Raw genomic sequence first — 21,081 nt, 5'->3', positions numbered from 1 at the left:
TAGGTACCTAGTGTAGTACAACATTGGGGAAGAGGGTTTGCTTATGTCACTGCAGAATCCGGTGAAGTCCTTTGGAGTCCTGCTCACAGAATTAAACTAACAACATGAGTAAGAACAATAGATTATTTCCATATCTGCCCATTGCTGAAATGGAAGAACTGAATTTCAAAAGAAGCATCTTAAAGGTGCTGCTGCTTGGTATTGAAAAGGCTAAAATACCAAGTTGGGGCCAACTTAAAAAACTTACCTTCAATGGTAAAAAAAAAAAAAAAATGCTACAAGCTACTAGAAAAGAAGAAAATGCTACTAATCTGTTTTTAGCAATGATTGCTTTGGTAAAAGTTCTGGTAAGTAGAGCTGAAAATTTTAGTTATTAGGCATATGTCACTAATCCTCCATTAAGTAGAGCTATTTATTAGGAAAATAGTACCTTTCCTATTTTTGTTAATGACTCTAATTGGCTTCCTTTTAATGATAGAGGTCCGTTAGCACCTTCAGAAAAAGGCGTGAAATTAGAAAATCATACAACAGGATTTGAGGGATTACCTATATGTATAGGACATGAGCCACATTGTTTAAACATAGAAGCTCAAGCTTGGCTCTCTATTGTCAAAAATAACAGTAAAGAAAAAAAACACATTTTTTACAAGAATATAGATTTAAAGGTAAGACATCTGTACATAAAACGTCATAGATTAAAACCCTCATAGCTCTGCCCGAGTTAAAGGGAGGGTGCTGATTTAAGGTGGCATAAGAACAATGGTTTAATTACAGCTGGTTGTCAAAGTAATTATACTATCATATAGCATAGAGGAGGAATGTCACCTCGAGCTCCTCATATAAAATTTGGCCCTATACAATATCATTTGTAGAAAGTGCCATGGCACTTAAACATATGTCAGTGTGGAAAGGAGAAATCTAGAAAGATTATCCTTCTAATCGTATTATGTTAATCTTTAAGAAGAATGACACACATTTCATATCTGCTTGTGTTAGATTGCCTTATATGTTTATTATAGGTGAAACCAAATAGACAGCTGAAATTTATTCAACAACTTGCAATAAGTGTGCTTTTTATACATGTATTAACTCTTTTATTCTTTTTAATAAAAATAGTCAAAGTCTTTACATTTTAAGAACCTGAACAGGAGTCTTAGATTCCAGTACAGATGCATCAGATGTGGCAGGATTCCCCTTCCATGATGCTGTTACAACATCTTATTAAGTCCTTGAAGTGAACCAAGAGACTACTTGGACTAATCATCACCATTACTATGGGACTAATAGCTGTAACCACCGCAGCTGCTGTATCTGGAGTTACGTTACATCAAAGTATAAAGACTTTGTACAAAAATGGCATGAAGATTCTGAACAACTGTGGACTTCTCAATAACATAGAGATCATAACATTAATACTAAAGTTAATGATTTAGAACAGACTATGATTGTCTTAAGAGATCAAATTGTTAGCCTGCAAAGACAAATTAAGCTAAGATGTGATTAGAATGTAACTACTTTTTTTTTATGTTACCCTTATTTCTTAAAATTGTACTTATTTCCCTTAGGAAAATGTTAAAAAGCATTTGTTAAATCAAGATAATGTAACTAAAGAAATCATTATATTACAAAGACATATTCATGAAGCTTTTCAAAAAAATTAAAAATTCTAACATGTCAACCTATAGTGAAGGGATTAATGAATAATTTATTGCAATTAAATCCTATTGAATATATTAAAGGTTTTTGGGAATCCACTGTAGGACTTTTTATAATAGTTTTAATTTTATGTTTTCTTGTATATGTAGTCTGTTGACAAATCAAAGCAAGAGAAATAAGGAATGAACGACAGAAAGCTGTTTTTTCTGTGGTGCTTCATAACATTCAGCATAAACAAAAAGGGGGAAATGTAGTGAAATAACCCATTGCATGGCCTCGGATGGGAACACAGCCAACAAGAAAGGAATGTTTTGCCAAGAGAATTGTTTTGTGACTTGAAGGCGGGTCACTGAAACAGGTCTATGTGACTGAAGGCAGTTGCTGGGCTTTTTCTCAGTAAAACATTCTCATAAGATTTCTGTTCCTTTCAAGGTTATCCCTTAAGAAAAAGAAAGAAATGTTATGGGAACCATAGAAGGAATAGCTATTAATGCCTTTTGATATTATATTGTTATTAAGCTATCATGCAGGTATACTCTGTGTATCTTTAAGTAAAAGTTATGCTTGATGTTATGCCAATTTCTCAGTAAACAAGCTTTTTGAAGTCTTGTGAATAAAAATAGGACACAGCACAAACTCGAGGCCATTTGCTTGAGCGAGCAGTGGTCCTTTGCTAGTCCATGATAATTTCATCTGCTGATCTCTCTCTCTGCACCCCCAACTCACAACAACACTTCTGTATTACTAGTTGGGTGTGATTTTTATTAGGAAGGCATCTGAAATCACCCAATGCTTGTTGTTTTATCTTTATTTTCATTCTTTCTTTTTTTCTCTGTATTTTTCTGAATTGAGAAGCAGGGATGCAGAGAGACAGACTCCCACATGTATCCAACTGGGATTCACCTGTCAAGCCCACTAGGGGTTGCTGCTCTGCCCAACTGGGCTGTTGCTCCGTTGCAACTGGAGGCATTCTAGCACCTGAGGTGGAGGCCATGGAGCCATCCTCAGTGCCTGAGGCAACCTTGCTCCAATGGAGCCTTGGATGTGGGAGGGGAAGAGAGAGAGAGAAAGGAGAGGGGCAAGAGTGGAGAAGCAGATGGGCACTTCCCCTGTGTGCCCTGACTGGGAATTGAACCTGGGACTTCCACACATCAGGCCGATGCTCTATCACTGAGGCAACTGGCCAGGGCTCATTGTTTTATCTTTTGAGGTGTAATCAGTCAAGGGATAATCCAAATACAGAAGCCCACCTGTGTATTTCAGCAGCTGGAATTCAATGTAAGAAATTTGTTAGGCTGATGTTGGAACAGAAATGGAACAGAGAAGGAACTCTGCCTGGAAGTCTGGGAGCATGCTAATTAACCCAAATACTCATCTGAAGCTTTTTTTATTCTCTGTATATGTGTTATTGAGATATAGTTGACACTATGATAGCTTTGAGTGTCCAACATAATGATTAGATATATGTACATAATACAAAGTGCTGACCATAATGTCTTGTTAACATCCGTCACCACAGACATACACATTTATTTTCTTGTGATGAGAACTTTTAACAATTTTTTCTCTTAGCAATGTACTAACCTATTAGCTATTTTAACTATATTAATATATTAATAGTATTAATACCTACTATTATTAACTATAATCACCAAACTATACATTATATGCTCAGAATTTAAATATTTTATAACAGGAAATTTTTACCTTTGATCACCCTCCCCAGTTGGGCCCTGACCCCCACCTGTGGAAACCACCAAGTTTTACTCTGTGTCTATGAGTTTGATTAAAAAACATTTCCATTTAAAGTGAAATCATATGACATTTGTCTCTGTCTCACTTCACTGAGCATAATGGCCCATGGTCCATCCACGCTGCTGCAAGCGGCAGGATTTCCATCCTTTCTGTGGCAGAGTTGTCTTCCATTCTCTATGTACCACGTTTTCTTCATTTATCGCTGGACACTGAGGCTGCTCCCACAACTTGGCTACTGTAAATAATGCTGCAGTGAACATAGGGCTGCATATGTCTTTCCAAGTTAATGTTTTCATTTCCTCCAAATAACCAGAAGTAGAGTTACTGGATTATATAGCAGCTCTATGTTTTAAAATATATTTTTATTTGCCTGATCTGTTGGTGGCACAGTAGATAGAGCATTGAACAGAAACACCGAGGTCACCAGCTTGAACCTGTGCTCATCCGGCTTAAACTGAGGCTCATTAGTTTGAGCACAGGGTCACCGGCTTGAGTGTGGGATCGTTGACATGAATTCATGGTCACTAGCTTGAATTCAAAGGTCTCTGGTTGAATCCCAAGTTCGCTAGTGTGAACTCATGGTTGCTAACTTGAGCCCAAGGTCACTGGTTTGAGCAAGGGGTCACTGGCTTGGCTGGAGCCTTCTGATCAAGGCACATATGAATATGAGAAAGCAATCAATGCACAAGTAAGGTGCCGCAACTACGAGACTACAAGTTGATGTTTCTCATTCCTCTCCCTTCCTATCTATCTGTTCCTCTCCATCACTCTCTAGCTAAAATAAAATAAAATAAAATAAAAAAATTATTGATTTCAATGAGAGAGAGGAAGGGAGAGAGAGAGAGAGCCAGAGAGAGAGAGAGAGTATAATAATAAAGAGAGAGAGAGAGAAGAGCCAGAGAGGGAGAGAGAGAGAGCCAGAGAGAGAGAGAGAGAGAGAGTATAATAATAGAGAAAGAGAGAGAGAGAAACATTAATCTGTTTCTGTATGTGCCCTGACCTGGATTGAACCGACAGTCTTTGGTATCGGGACAGTGCTCTAACTACAAGCACTGTCCGGCCAGCGCTGGCAGCTCTATCTTTGATTTCTGAGAGACTGCTATACTGATCTACATAGTGGTTGCCCCAATTTACATTCACACCAACAGTGCAAGAAGGTTCATTGTTCTGAACATTCTTTCCAACACTTATTATTTCTTGTCTTCTTTGTAACCCCAGCTTGAGATTTGCTAGACTGCTCAGTGATGTGCACTGTGGGGGCACAACCATGGAAATCCTGCTGTCTTTAGTCCTTTGCTTGCATAAGACAGTCTTCTCTGCAGAACGTGAGGAGTCCGGGGTGGGGCTGGTTTAGCTGGTCACCTCTTGCTCATCTGCTCCCGGGTAGAGACAGAGCCAGGTTTTGTGGAGCCTGATGTTTATACAAATGTTAAGATCACTGCTTTGAAGAAACAATACAAAGTGTGGTACACATGAACATTTCTGAGATGAGAAAACATATCACATCAAGTCACAGAAGCTAAAATGTTCAAAGACAAAATACAAGGCAATTCAGAAAAATTAGACTATTTTTATTAGCAATGTGGCACAGCTCCTAACACATATTATCCACAATTTTGACTGATATTCTTTAATTAGTTCTGTCAAGTAGTAATTAATGTTAATATATTAATAAGGTTTATTAATTGTTATGATAATATTATATTTGTATAATATAGAGAATAGAAAGAAAATTCAGTTTTTCCCCTGGCACGGTTGATTGACATTTCTTTTTCTCTTGTATAGTTTAACAAACTTTCTTCTAATCACATAACTTGTTACTGAGATGTCAAACTTTTTCTTATTTTTACAAGTTTGAGAAATTGTTATCAAGTTTCTTTCTTTCATAAAAGATCAGCAAGAGTGCAGGTGATCCCACACGTCCCTGGAGCCCTTGCTGGGCTTTGAAATGGGTCTGAGCACGTGAGGGCCCTGAAGATGGAGTTTCCTGGGCTTTCCGGAGGCAAATTTGCTGCTAGGTGAGGTCCAGCCTTTGGGGTCCCCATAGAATGAAGCAACATTTTCACTTACACTTCCAGTTTTAAGGAAGGGAGCCTGTGTAATGTCACTGTCCCACAGATGCTCACACCCTTGAAGACCAACAATTCTACATCCCATATCCCCCAAAGGCCCTCAAAAGAGCAAAAGGCCTTATTCCTTAACTGTCTCCATCAGTTCCACACTCTAGTGAGGCTGGGTCTACATTGCTTTCTTTCTTGCCAGCACCTGAGTGGTCTAACATTTAAAAAAAATTATCCTGCCTTAGCCAGTTGGTTCAGTGGTAGAGTGTGGCCCGGCATGTGGATGGCCTGGGTTTGATTCCCGGCCAGGGCACACAGGAGAAGCATCCATATGCTTCACCACCCCTCCCCCTCTCCTTTCTCTCTGTCTCTCTCTTCCCTTCCCACAGCGAAGGCTCCATGGGAGCAAAGTTGGCCTGGGCACTGAGGATGGCTCCATGGCTTCTGTCTCTGGTGCTAGAATGTCTCTGGAAGCAGATGGGCAGAGCATCGCCCCCTGGTGGACCTGCTGGGTGGATGCAAGTCGGGCACATGTGGGAGTCCGTCTCTCTACCTCTCCACTTCTCACTTCAGAAAAAAAAGTATCTTTTTCCAGAACGTTCAATCTTTTTAGCTGAATGTTTGTCCTTCCGGAGTCACTAGGACCAGCTCTGACTGTGATGCTATGCTGGGTGACCTCCTCTTGACTTAAACATCATCTCCAAGGTGACCACTTTCAGGCTCACATCTGGACAAGCCTCTCAACCTCTGGGGTCTTGGTAGATCCACTTGCTGTGTCAGGTGAGGAAGGAGGTGAGACAGGACGATTTCTCAGCCCTCACCGCACCCCCCAGGGTCAGTGGAGCCCAAGTACCCCTTGTAGGCATGGTCATAGTTATGTCACCCACAGCTTCCTGTTGGGCAAACTCAGTTCCACCTCACAGCTGGGCATTTTCCTCCATGACACAGGGACCCAGGACCCACTCTGCCCTGTCAGATGCATCCATGGTTCCTCTGCTGCTGCTGCCCCTGCTGTGGGGGAGTGAGTGGGCCCAGGGAGGGAAGACAAGCTGGTGAGGGACAGCTGAAGGCTGTAACTGAGTCTTTGTGTCCCTGCAGGGTCCCTGCAGCAGCAGCCAGACTATAAGACCCAAGTGCAGAGATTGGTGAGGGTGCAGAAGGGTCTGTGCGTCCATGTGCCCTGTTTCTTCTCCTACCTGGGGAGTCGGTGGTATTCCTCTGGCACACTCTACACCTACTGGTACCGATATGGGGACAACACAACCCATGACGATCTTGTGGCCACAAATAACCCAAATAAACTTGTGAAGAAAGAGTTCCAGGACCGATTCCTCCTCACGGATGCCAAGACCAACAACTGTTCCCTGAGCATCAGAGACGCCAGGATCTGTGACACAGGAACCTACTTCTTCTGCGTGGAGAGAGGAAGTGATGTGAGATATAATTACATAGAGAGGATGCTGAAATTGCAGGTGACAGGTAGGAGAGGGGCCCAAGCAGGACCCAAGGAATTGGGATCCGGTCTAAGAACAGGAACTGGAACACTGCACAGTCTTTGATCCTGGCCTTGGGCCCAGGGAGGGCATGAGAGGCACATGACCCAGGGTTGGTTTGGGCACATGAGTCCCTTTTAGGGTCACACGCTGGGTCTCCAAATGCTGTGGTTCAAGTGCCTCCTTCTCTCCTCCTCAGTCCTGACAGACAAACCCGACATTCATATTCCGGAGCCTCTGGAGTCCGGCCGCCCCACACAGCTGACCTGCAGCCTGCCAGGGGCCTGCCAAGGTGAAAGATGTCTCACCTTCTCCAGGGAGGGGAATGCTCTTGACTCGCTGAATCGAAAATTCCCTTCCTCCTCAGTGCTCACCCTCATCCCGAGGCCCCAGGACCATGGCACCAGTCTCACCTGTCGGGTGAAATGCACAGGGTCTTCCGTGATCACACAGAGAACCATCTGGCTCAATGTCTTCTGTGAGTGTCTGAGGGATGGCTGGGTCCCTGGTGGTAGTGCGGCTGTTGTGTGTACCTGTGTGTGAGGCTGAGCTAGAGGACACTCGTGCATGGATCTGAGTGTAGGTGGGGGATGGGTCAGAGGACAGCAAGCCCACTTCCTGGTTCCCACCGCCCTCCTTGGGTTCAGGGTGACTTCCATCCACCCCTCCCCTCTGAAGTGGGGCCGTGTCTTTCTGTCACAGATGCCCCCCGGAACCTCACCATAGGCATCTCCTTCAGAAACGTCACAGGTAAGAAATAACCTCGCCCCTCTGGGGCAGGGACCTGCCCCTGGGTCATCCATGGAACAGAGGAGAAAATCCTAGTTTGAATAAAACCTGATATGGGATGGGAATGGATGAAAAATTATCACCCTCCCTGCCTCACTTCTTCTGGGTGGGAGCATGCATGTGTGTTTCACATCTCTCTCTCTCTCTCTGTATTTCTCTCCCCAAAGCCATGAAGATTTGGCAAACAACCTCCTCCCTGCCCATCCCAGAGGGCGAGGCTGTGCGGCTGTTTTGTGAAGCTGACAGCAACCCCTCTGAAGAGCTCAGCTGGTTCCGGGGGTCCCCAGCCCTGAATGCCACCCCCATCTCCAGCACCACGACCCTGGAGCTGCCCCATGTGGGGACTGCGGAAGAAAGGGAGTTCTCCTGCCGGGCTTGGCACCCGCTGGGCTCCCAGACTCTCTCTCTCACCCTTTCTGTGCTCTGTGAGTGTGGGGACACCTGGGTGCAGGTCACCTGGGTCCTGGGAGGACAGAGGCACTGCTGACCTTTCTCCTCCCTCCCTACAGACCCCCCCCCCCCGCAGCTGCTGGGCCCCTCCTGCTCCTGGGAGGACCAGGGTCTGCACTGCAGCTGCTCCTCCCGAGCGCAGCCGACCCCCTCCCTGCGCTGGCGGCTGGGGGCGGGGCTGCTGGAGGGGAACCACAGCAATGCCTCCTGCATGGTCACCTCCCGCTCAGTGGGGCCCTGGGCCAACAGCTCCCTGAGCCTCAGCCAGGAGCTCAGTGCCGGCCTCAGACTCAGCTGCGAGGCCAGCAATGTCCACGGAGCCCAGAGCGCCGCTGTCCTGCTGCTGCCAGAACAGGGGGTCTAATGGGGGACAGGCTTAGGGAGAGGAGTGGGTCACAGAGAAGATGGAGCTGGGGAGAGGGGTCTGGCCTGGACGAGGTGATTGCTAGGACAGGGCCCTCCATCTCCTGCAGGAACAGAACCTACAGCGGGTTCTGCAAGGAGTTGGGGAGACAAGAGACTGAGACCTGTGTTGGGTGGTCTCACGCCCTCTCCTCTGCAGGGAAGTCCGTGTCCCAGGCAGGAGTGGTTCCTGCGGCTCTTGGAGGAGCTGCTGTCATGGTCCTGCTGTCCCTGTGCTTGTGTCTCCTGTTCCTTTACATGTAAGTCTGTGTCCCGGGGATACAGGGAGCTGGGTTGTAGGGAAAAGAGGAGAGGTCACTCAGTCCCACTAACTGAGAGCTGTTAAATGAAGAGGGGACTTTCTGGGGGTTGGGGAGGTGGGAATAATAACTTTATTGAAATCCCCATGTATTTATAGTGTGCAGTTCAACATAGTTTAGTTCAGTCACAGAGTTGTGCAGCCACTATCACCACAATCAATTTTGAAATGTTTCCATTCGACCAGAATGAAAGAAAAAATGAGAAACAAAACCAAACAGAACCCCACATCCCTTAACTGTCACCCTGTCTCCATCCCCCCGCTGCCCAGACTTGCAACCACTGACCTTTTCCTGTCTCAGGACCTGTCCATTCTGCCCAGTTCATGTGAATGGACTCATTCAGTACATGGTCCTTTGTGACTGACTTCTTTCACAGAGCATGGCATTGTCAAGGGTCCTGTCTCAGTACTTTATTCCTTTTTATTTTCAGATAATATTTTATAGTATGTATGTGGCACCTTTTTCTTGTCTGTTCATTTATTGTGGGCATTTAGCTTGTTTCTGCTTTTGGTTATTACAAATAACACTGTTGTGGTCACTTAGGTATGTTTCTGCGTGTAGGAGTAGTTTTTTTCTGATGAAAATTCAGTCCTGGCCAAATGCCTGGCCACCCAGGGGTCAGTGTACTCCCTTGCATGTCCGGAGAACCTCCGAGTCTGGTCCCAGGGTCTGGGTGCCTCAGGTGTCCTGTCAGGGAGTGGGGACCCCTGCCCACCTGTGCCTGAGCCACTCTGGCTGCTGACTTCTTCCCTTAGAGTGAGAGCCCGCAGGAAGCCAGCAGCCGGGAGACCCCAGGTCAAGGATGGTGAGGACCCTGTCGTGGGCACAGCCACCTGGGTGAGTGGTGGGGTGTCTTCTCATGCAGTGTGGGGACTGGGCATGTTTGTTCAATGAGTCCAGACTGAGTTCCTCAGCATCTCCCCGAACCCACCCTTCTGTGGTCAGCCAGACAGACAGCTGGGAGCTGACTTCTCCACCTCCCGGAGCCCATGGTCAGCCTCCTGCCCACCCTGCTGACCACTGAGCCCACCTCCCTCTGCTGAGTACAGGCTGACAGAACAATCTCCCATAACTGGTATATTGTCCACATTCTGGGAATAGTATATCCCCTCTCCTCACTGATTTCCCTATCTGTAAATGAGGATAAAAAGGGTATCATTTATATTGAGTTTCTTTGAGGCAAAAATGTGATTAATAAGCTCTTGATATGGTCTAATCAATTGCAGTTTTACAATATTTTAAATGAATGTGTGAATAGTTGAGTTCATGAGAAATATGTGTGGACTAAGAGGATGAATGAAAAAGTGTTCCATCAGCATAAGTTTCCCTTGGGACCATGTCTGCCTTGTTCTCTGACACCTTCTCTCCCCTTCACTCAGGATTCCCAGCAAAAGTCTGGGCCACACTCGATGGGGATGCCCCTCCATCAGGGGAGCAGCAGGAGCTACACTATGCGAACCTCAGCTTTCATAGGCTGAAGCCACGGAAGCCTCAGGACCAGGAGGCCAAAAGTACACATGTGTGTGCAGAGATCAAGAAGACAAGCAAGTGAGGTGTCGCTCAGAGCTCGGTCTGGCCGCAGCATCACAGCCTCCCCGGGGGAAGAAGTCCGGAGTAACTGATGCAGCAGGAGGAGACCTTGTGACAATATCAACATTAACTCCTGCGTGAGCGTCCCCAGGCAGGGCACAGAAGACAGGTGACTGAATTTCAGGGGCCTTGGCTAAAATGCAGGCTTCAGTGCTTCCTAAGGCATTGTCATCAAATGATTCACTTCACTTCTCTGCCCCCCAGTTTCCCATTCTGTACAGAACAGCTCTGGCTGGCAACTCAACAATTTTCAGAAGGAGAAGATGAATGCTTTTCAATATTTGCCCTAGTTTTTATCCCTGAGGTTTTCTTTTTATAAACATGTTTTCAAAAATTATTCTGGATGATATTAAATTGTGTACAGAATTATTTTATATGCTACTTTTGTATCTTTTACACAAAACATTTGGCCATGAAGAAGCCATCACGTGTCTCTTTATCTGATTTATAAGGAATTTATGTGTGTTTTTACTTGCTTGCTCAGACATGGCTGGGTCTTACACATAGTTAACAACATAGTGACTATGGCTTATGAAATGTATGCAGAATGGAAAATCAGTAGTTGTCATTCATAATGGGACAGAGTGGCCAACGCTATGTGTGAATTAGAAATGACATATTTCTATTTATTCACACTCTTTAGTTGTGTGTTCAAGAGTAATTAGAGCTCAGTATCAAGAAAAACAATTAATGGCCATAAGCAGAAACATGGTGAGTTACACTTTCATCATTCTTCTTCAGCCAAAATCAAACTTGTGACATTACAAAAACTTTGGAACTTTATTCATACAAGCTATTCTACAAAATGGCAAAAAAAGTGTTTCCATGTTCAAAGGGCCACTTGCATAACAACAAGAAAAAGATAGGAATTTGACAGTGTCCTCTGCAGATGACAATAGGAACTTCTCAGGAATTACTGACAACTGAGAGTTGTTTGCAGAGACAGTGTTTGGTTTATCTGAGGAACTTACTAAAGAAGAAGTCAAACCAACCTGTCGGGGGGTCGTCAGAGAGGAGGTATATGGTACATAATGTTGCTATCACTCTGCTCCTGCTACGTACTATCACTCTGCTCCTGCTACGTGCTGGAACCAGTGTGTAGCTCTTCCCAGCTGAGGTAGAGATGGGAATTCAGACATCACGTTTGTAGTGTAGGCAGCCTCCCAGGATGGCTCCCAAAACTCTCCACTTTCTGATATTCATTCTCTTGTATCATCCAACTCCCATTGAGTGTGCACTGGGCCTAATGACTTGCTTATCACCAATAGGATATGGCAGAAGTTGTCAGATGTCACATCATGTCCAAGATTAATTACATAGAACCTGGACTTACGTCTTGCTAGCAAACGCTGTCTATTGCTTTTTCAGCTTCTACAATTTAATGAAGTGGGTATATTGGAAGCTGCCATTTTAGAAAAGGCCATGTAGCATGAAACATAGGGTGTCCTCTTCCCAACAGCTAGTCAGAAATGGAGGCCTTCATTCCAAAGTTTTGTGAGAAACAGAATGTCGGGCAAACCAATTAATGAGCTTCAATGTGGGTCATACCCCAGTTGGGTCTTCAGATTAGGCTGCAGCCCTCGCCCCAATACCTTGATCACAGCCTAGTGAGAAGCTGTGAGACAGACCACGATGAGCCCTGCTCGAATTTCTGACCCACAGACACTATGAGATGATGACAGTGTGTTGTTTTAAGTTACTTAGTTTGGAGGATAATTTGTTATGTAGTAATAGATGACTAATATAATAGAGATATCTTGAAATTCAATGGTTTGTTCAATTGTCATAGTTCTCATTCAGGATTCAAAGACAGCTTCTTCCTGATTATGTAGAACAGCAAGTGCATGCAAAAATCTGAGAAACAATATAAGAGAGGGCAGTACTTTCTTATTTTTGATAATGGCAGGTTAGGGTAGTTAGATCAACTCTCATGCTGAAAACAATTAAAAGTGCCCAAGAAGATATTAAACAGTCTGTATAAAATCATGAAATGTGACAAGCTAGTGAGGAATCTCCATGCTGACATTTGCTGATGTTTAGAACGGAGATCAATAAGCAGTACGCTCCCTGCTGCTTTTGGACGATGAGCATTTTCTTATTCTGGTTACTGAGATGACCTGCAGTTTTCAAAGTCTCCTGGAATGAGGGGAACAGAAATAAAAGTGGTTCCAAACTGGAGCCGTGGCAAATGGCAGAGCAAACTTAGACCCTCCCCGGAGGAGGGCACTTCAGTGGCACAAGGCAGATGATCTCAGCTGGAAGGTCTGAGAGCCACAGAGCAAGGGGATGGTACATGCACAGGTGTGTCAGCGGGATCTCAGTAGGAGACTGAGGGCACAGTCAGGAGACTGATTACACGTGTCTAATGGAGGGAAGAGTTACCGAGGGGCAGGACTAAGAGGTCTAGTAAGAGACGGTGAGGGATCCTGGGACAAGCAACAGTGAGAAGCCATTACCACCCCCAGACCTGATGGGGCAAGGGTGGGGGATGGGACCTGAGGCCAGTGAGAGCTGCAGCCTTGGAGGACGGTGCCTGGGTGAGGGTTGTGTAGAGAAACAGAATCAGTAAGATGTGGCAGATCGAATTTCAAGCTGTGTTTCACAGCAATTTTAAAACAAGCAATCTTTTTTTTAAATTATAAAATATAAAAAAATGACAATAGCTAACACAACAATAGCTATGTAGTGTGCGTAAATCAATATTATACCAATCTTTTTGTCACATCGGTGAAAATATAATACTTTTTTTTGGTGTGCCACAGAATCTTAGCAATTAGTTTATGTGTGTCACTAGATGAAAAAGGTTAGATATTGCTGTGGTATAGATACATAGAAAGTGATTTACTATAAGAAATTGGCTGACATGTAATAGAAGCTGAAAAGTCCCACAATCTGTTTCATGAAGTTAGATGTTAAAAATATTTGCAAAAAAATGTAAAAACAATGGTACTCTTTTCATGATTTTATTTTTGTTTTCAGAACATGTAATTTTAAATGTTATTTTAAATGAATTAATGCATAAATATTTGACATTTTGAGTTTTAATTTCTAAAAAGGCAAATATAGATAGATATAACCTGCAAAGCAAAAGTTCGTTGGGCACTCAATACCTTTTTTCTTTTTAAATAGTGTGAAAGCATTTTGAGATAAAAAAGTTTGAGAACTGCTACCCCAGAGATACTTGTGCACAGTTACACCAGATGCATGGGCAAGCCTGTTCACAGCAACCTTTCTTGTCATGCCCCCAATCTGGAAGCAACCTAAATGTCCACTTGGGGTCAGATGGATAAATAAAGGTTGTACATCCACACAATGAAATACTATGCAGCAATGAAAAGAAACTATCACTACATGATGACACGGACAACTCTCCCAAACATAATGTTGGGGAAAATAAGAAGACACAAAATAACACACAAAATCTTGTTCCATATAAAAAGAAAACTACAAAGTATAGAGTTGTGACAACAATTCCAGTGCCATGTGGACTTTTCCTGGATGTGGACATTTCCTGGACTCCTGCTCCTTGGGACAGCTCCTAACGGACTGAACTTGGGTTGGGTTGTATTTATCAGGGACTTGGCATGGTGTTGGGGCCAACTTGGACTTGGTGAACTTGTTAAGGACACTACTCTTTTATAGATTCTTGCTGTATTGGCCAAGAGTTTGCTTAAAGGCTTTAATCACTGTAAAAAAAAAATAGAAGACTGGATAAAGAAGATGTGGCACATATACACCATGGTATACTATTCAGCCATAAGAAATGATGACATCGGATCACTTACAACAAAATGGTGGGATCTTGATAACATTATACAGAGTGAAATAAGTAAATCAGAAAAAAAACAAGAACTGCAGGATTCCAAACATTGGTGGGACATAAAAATGAGACTAAGAGACATGGACAAGAGTGTGGTGGTTACGGGAGGCAGGGGGAGAGAAAGAGGGAGAGGGGGAGGGGGAGGGGCACAAGGAAAACTAGATAGAAGGTGACGGAAGAGAAGCTGACTTTGGGTGATGGGTATGCAACATAATTGAATGACAAGATAACCTGGACATGTTTTCTTTGAATATATGTACCCTGATTTATTGATGTCACCACATTAAAATTAATTAAAAATTTTTTTAAAAAAGAACAACAACAAAAAAGAAAACTACATAAGTGACAGCACTAAAAAGAAAACTGAAGGCAAGATTATAAATATATTTGATATTATGCACTGACTTCTGGAGCGATGCAGTAGTTACTGTTCAGAATGTCGCTGGAGAAGATACTGAAATGTTGCGTATATTTCATTTCTTGACCTGTATGACAATAAGGGTGTTTATTTTAAATTTATAATGTATGTATGAAACACTTGGTCTGTTAACCTTCACATATGTTTTACTTCACAAAAATTATAGCTGAGGGCAACAATCCTCTATCTACTTCATGAAGTGTTGAGGAAGCAAAGACTCAGTTTGCGGTACAATTTAGTGAAATGATATCATCACTTTCGACCTAATCTCCTGAGGAAGTAATCTGTTCCCTTAGTCAGTATCTATTAGTGAGGAAGGAAAGCTTAATGACTTGGTGGCAATATTACTGTCACTAAGATCTTTTACTGGCCAAGTGAGCATCAGAACTATTTAGTATCTAGTCAGTATGAGAACTAAGAGAAGAACAAGAGCTAAAAGTGCTGATAAATAATTGTTCCCACACCCTGATGTTAGGATATTAAAAAAAGACTACTATACAGTTTTTAACTCTTCATGTTGCATTACTTTTAGTGTTTTGAAAAGTTGCAAAAATAGTACTCAGAATTCCCAGGTACAGTTCTCCCCAATTCCCTTCATGTTCAGATCTTATATTACTGGCACCAAGAATACACAGTGGGGAAGGGACAGTCCCTACAGCAATGGTGCTGGGGAAACTGGATGTTCACACATGAAGAATGAAGATGGACCCTTTTCTTACACCACACACACAAACCAATTCAGAACGGATTGCAGACTTAGACATGAGACCTGATGCTGTAAAACTCCTACAAGAACACATAAGGAAGACCTTCATGATGCTGCTCGTGACAATGATTTTATGGATATGACACCAAAGCCCAGGCAACAAAATAAAAACAAAACAAAGCACAAGTGGGACTGCATCAAACTAAAAGCTTCTGCACAGCAAAGGAAACAATCAACAGAGTGAAAAACAATCTACGGATTGGGAGAAAGTATTTGCAAACCATACATCTAATAAGGAGTTAATCTCCAAAGTATAAAAGCAACCCCTACAATTCAAGAATAAAAAACCTAATAACCCAATTTAAAAATGGAGAAGGACTGGACTAGACCTCTCTTGGAAGAAGACATACAAGTGGCTATTAAGATGAAATATTTTTATATCTGAACAAAACTTTATATGCATTCCTTTATGTCTTTTTATTTCCTCCAACATTGTGTTTGTAAGACTTGTCCATGTCGTCATGTAGCTGTATAAAAAAATGCTCAATAGCACTGATCATCAAGGAAATGCAAATCAAAACCACAATGAGATGTCACCTCACACGTGTTAAGATGACTGCTATAAAAAAAATACACAAAAGACAACAAGTGCTGGTAAGAACCTCGTGCACTGTTGGTGGGAATGAGAAAATGGGGCGGTAGCTGTAGAAAGAGTATGGAGGTTCCTCAAAAAATTAAAATTATGATCCAGCAATCTCACTTCTGGATAGTTATTTAAAAGAATTGAAATCAGAATCTCAAGAAGATATGAGTGCTCCCGTGTTCACTGCAGCGCTATTAACAACAGCCAGATTGTGGGAATTGACAGGTGAACGGAAAAAGGAAATGTGGTGTATACATACACCAGAATATTATTCATCCTTAAAAAGGGGGAAAATTCACCAGTTACCCTTCCTATGCCCTCTTTCCCCTCCCTAGCAATCACTACACTGTTGTCCATGTCCATGAGTCTCCCCCTTATAATTTGGTTTTTTTTTTCTCCTTTATTCCTTCTTCTCCCTCACCCAGCTTCTCCCCCCTCCAACCACAATAACTGGATTTTGGGGTGTGAACACACAATATGGTGTATGGAGATGTGTTTCAGAATTGGGCTCCTGACACCTGTGTGCTATGTTAACCAGTGTCAATAAACTCAACCTAAATAAATAGTAGCAATAACAACAACAATAAAAAGGGCAGGAAAATTCTGCAGTATGTAGTAATAAGACGAAACTTGATCATGTTCACTGAAGTAAATCAGTCATAGAAAGACAAGCACTGAGTGATTCCACTTATGTGAGGTCTCTAAAGGAGTCCAATTCACAGCATCAAAGAGTGGGAGGGTAGTGGCCAGGGGCTGGAGGGAGGGGCCTGGGGGTTGCTAATAAACTGACATAAAGCTTAGTTAAGCAGGATGAACAGGTTCTGGAGGTCTGCTACACAACCCTGTACCTGTAACTACAACCCAGCATGGCACACTGAAAAGCTTGTGAAGAAGGTCGATCTCATGTGAAGCATTAGCACAATGAAATAAAAAATTTAAAAACTCAGGAAATTAACATTGGTACAATATTATAACATTACTATATATTTTAAAATAATAGTATTTTTTTTTTTTTTTACAGGGACAGAGAGAGAGAGAGTCAGAGATAGGGACAGACCAACAGGAACGGAGAGAGATGAGAAGCATGAATCATCAGTTTTCCCTTGCAACACCTTAGCTGTTCATTGATTGCTTTCTCATATGTACCTTGACCACGGGCCTTCAGCAGACCGAGTAACCCCTGGCTCAATCCAGCGACCTAGGGTCCAAGCTGGTGAGCTTTGCTCAAACCAGATGAGCCCGCACTCAAGCTGGCAACCTCGGGGTCTTGAACTTGGGTCCTCTGCATCCCAGTCTGATGCTCTATCCACTGCGCCACCGTCTGGTCAGGCAAAAATATCATTACTGTGCACCTTTTATATATATTTAGAAATTCTCTGGACTTTTTTTTTTTGCCACATCTGCTCAGATCATTAACTAATTTTTCTATTGGGCTATTTATTTTTTAAAGTAAATTTTTAGTTACTTTATAATCCTCACTCAGTGAAACTTATTGTCAGGATACTTGTGTATTAATTCATTTAAAGTAAAATAGTTAAGCTATTGAATAAAACATACCTGTATTTTCAAATCCGAAAGTCAATATAAAGAATGACGTTGTTTCACATTTTTACAAGTTTTTTAAAACACCTGGTTTCATGGAGGATAACTGCATTCACATAACCTGCTTCTGCAGTCACCTTGTTGTGATAGTTACAAAATTTGCTTGTGTTCACTGGTGTCAGTGTGCCAAAGCCACTACCCGACTGACGGGCATTTGTTTTGTTTCCCGTTTCATGGGTTTTGTTTTGGGCAGCAACAAACACCCTTGTATGTCTATCCATACATACTGATGCTTTGGCTGTAATGGGATTGGTTCCCAGGAGTGGGAACATTGAGGTTACATGTGTGTGTGGGTGTGACGCTCATGAATGATGTCAGATTGCTCCCCCAGTCCCAGCAGGGGACCTTTTCCTTCACATCCAAGCTGACTCCTGGTGTCCAAATTTCTTATAATGTTGTTGATTTCCAATGCCACTTGTTCGAAAATGGAAAAAGTGTGGTGTAACCTGATACCTTAATGAGTTATTGTATTGCTTTTAATAGTTTTTCTAGTTAGTTGTGGACATCCCAGGTTTACAATCAAACTAATTGCAAATAACAAGAATATATCTTTCCCAGTACTTATACCTTTTATTTGGTTCTCTTTTTAATTGCATATAAAAAAGACCCACATTAGATACCCAAGTAGGCCATTAAATTCATGGCCATTAAAAAATATGGCTAACAGTCTGAGAGCACTGTTTGCACTGAGCAGATGATCTGTATTTCTTGGCTTGGGAATTCCATCACTGAGGGGGTCCCACTTCCCACCACTAAGGAAGCTGGGTATTTGCTTTCCTTGGCACCTAGTGCCTGATGTGCGCTGTCTGAGGAAACTCTCACTGCGACCTTACAAAGATGTAGAGAAGGGTCCAGTGCTCCCTCTGATGAACAGGCTGTCCCTAGGCAAACTTGGTGATGGTTCTCTATTCATTGTTTCCTTGGGTTCTGATCCATTCTGTAAACTTGGTACTTTAGCTTTCTCATCCAATCTGTCAGCTTTCCAATCTCCTACAAAATAATTTTTTTTGTTTAAATTAATCCAAATTGGTTTTCTTCTCAACCATGAACAGCACTATTAGAATAGGAATAATTCAGATAGCAGGTGCCAGCGTCTTATTCTTGACTTGGTTGGAAATAGTCTCTTGTCTGTACTCATTCATTAATTCATTCATAAAACAAATGTTGAAATCTATTTGTTCACGTTTTGGCCTCCAAGTCTAATCCCATACTAAATGAGTCATTCTCATCTTCTGTCTTCCCATGGGAACAGATTTCTTCTCTGACAATGACAAACCTGATTCCCAGCATTCATAACGTATTTATTTGAGCTGTTCCACTGAGTGTAGCTAGTTTCCCATCTTGACCCCCATTCCTTCCCCGTGAGGTTTCCTCCTCAACCTGCTTGGCTCTATTTTACCTGCTGGGATGTCCCCACCCCTCCCCACCTCATCAAGGGCCCCTCATCACCCTGCCGGGTCCTCCTGAGTGGAAACACATGCCATTCCCTCTCACCTTGCTGGGGTCCTGACATTCCTCTCTGATACGCTTGGGTAGACACCCTGCTCACTCTCTTTGAGACACTTCTTTCTAGGCACCATTCTGATCAGGTACACACCTTGCTCTGTCACACCTGGTGACTTTCGGGCTCTACAGATCAGAAGAGGAAGAGGAATAAAGGGAAAGGAAGGAAAAGAAAGAAAGAGAAGAGAAAAAGAAGGGATGAGCAGAGAAGGGAAGAAAAGGAGAAGAGTGGATTCTGGATACGTTTGAATGGATACCTCTGACTGGGTGTGGGGTGTGTGAGAGGACGGGAGACAGAATGACTGAGCAGTTGGATAACGGTGTTAACATCTGTGATGGAAAAAGCTGCGGGAAGAGCAGGGAGCAGAAATCTAGGGGAAGGTTGGGACTCGAGGAGTTAAAGACCTGCGTTAGATACTCAAGCAGGCAATTAAATTCATGAATGTGGAGCTCTGGGGAGAGAATGAGGATGAAGTTATACATGTGGGAGTTATCATTACTGGCTATCATGTAAGACCTTTGGACTGGAACAGGTTGCTTTGGGGATGAGGTAATTAAGGTAAAGTGGTCGAAGGACTGAGTTCCCCGTTGACCAAGGTAGTGCTTGACAATGAAGTATTTAACTTCTTTTTGTTTTTATGTGATCTGATAGATGGGAATGTAGCTAGAATTAAAAATTAAGAAAATAATTCTACATAAATGGATTTTTGTTGCAGAAGATAACTGAGTTTTAGAAGTGTCTTTTTAGCCTGTAACCAAGTGATAGGCATAGTCTTTTTTGATTTTTCTAAATAAAGGTTCATGAGGACTTCTGGTCAAGATGGCTGAGTAGGTAGACACTGTGCTCACCTCCTCCCATGACAACATCAAAATCACAACTGAATTACAGAACAACCATTATTATAAATGGCATTGTACATCCATTGTCTGTATTAGGTAATATCCATTTGGCCATTGTATATGTAGATACATTTAACTTACTGGATGTTCCCATTGCTAGTAATCTATTTGAAATGTCCTCATCAGTGTTCATTAGGAAGTTCTGTCTGTAGTTTTCCCTTTTTGTGTACCATGTTTGGTTTTTATATGCGTGCTGGCTCTATACAAATTATTGAAAAGCTTTTTAAAATCTTTAGTTTACATTGAATCAAGATTGTTGGTAGTATTTTTTCTTTTTCTTCTTTTCCAAATGAGAGTAGGGGAGATGGACAGTCTCCCACATGTGCCCTGACTGGGATTCACCAGGCAACCCCTGTCTGGGGGGATGCTCTGCCCATCTTGGGCCATACTTGCAACTGAGCTGTTGTTAGCACTTGAAGTGGAGGATGCACAAAGCCATCCTCTGCACCGGGGCCAATGCACTCAAACCAGTGGAGCCATGGCTGTGGGAGAAAAAGAGAGAATGAGAGAGAGAGGAGGGGGATGGGGAGGGTTGGAAAAATAGATGTTTAACTCTCTTGTGTGCCCTGACTGGGAATTGAACCTGGGACATCCACACATAGGGCTAATGCTCTACCGCTGAGCCAACCGGCCTTGTTTCTTGGTAGTTTGAAATAATGTAATATAATTCTGTCAGTTCATTTTATAGTTATTCATCTAGTTAATATGGTCATCCCTGCTTGAGGATGATTTTGTAATGTACATGTTCCTGAAAATACATTCATTAATCCCAAGTTTTCCAGTTATCAGCATGGACTAGAACAAAGGATTCCATAAATAATTCGGTTCCTCCAGAGCTGTTCCGTTCCCTCATCATTATCACCTTTGTTCTCTCCCCTGCAGCCTGGGGATTGTCCTGACTGTGGACTCTAGGCCACTGGTTTTTACTTTCTGTGTGTCAAGTATATTGTATTTGAAGCTTCTAAGTATATTGT

General features: G+C 42.8%; 1 protein-coding gene across 1 annotated transcript in view; it reads left to right on the top strand.

The window, feature by feature from the left end:
- Positions 1 to 6,455: 6,455 nt before the first annotated feature.
- The window catches only part of LOC136399263 (sialic acid-binding Ig-like lectin 5), a 45,572-nt gene continuing 30,946 nt past the window's right edge, over positions 6,456 to 21,081 (top strand). Inside the window, exons 1-8 of the mRNA XM_066374302.1 lie at positions 6,456 to 6,492; positions 6,570 to 6,950; positions 7,164 to 7,442; positions 7,667 to 7,714; positions 7,921 to 8,178; positions 8,263 to 8,561; positions 8,783 to 8,865; positions 9,681 to 9,762. Coding sequence (XP_066230399.1) covers positions 6,456 to 6,492; positions 6,570 to 6,950; positions 7,164 to 7,442; positions 7,667 to 7,714; positions 7,921 to 8,178; positions 8,263 to 8,561; positions 8,783 to 8,865; positions 9,681 to 9,762 — 1,467 coding nt within the window. The remainder of the gene's footprint in view (positions 6,493 to 6,569; positions 6,951 to 7,163; positions 7,443 to 7,666; positions 7,715 to 7,920; positions 8,179 to 8,262; positions 8,562 to 8,782; positions 8,866 to 9,680; positions 9,763 to 21,081) is intronic.

This window comes from Saccopteryx leptura, chromosome 3 (genome assembly GCF_036850995.1).
Source record: "Saccopteryx leptura isolate mSacLep1 chromosome 3, mSacLep1_pri_phased_curated, whole genome shotgun sequence".
Classification (NCBI taxonomy): domain Eukaryota; kingdom Metazoa; phylum Chordata; class Mammalia; order Chiroptera; family Emballonuridae; genus Saccopteryx; species Saccopteryx leptura.
Note: the sequence above shows the minus strand (reverse complement) of the source record. Positions and strands in the feature narration are given on the sequence as shown.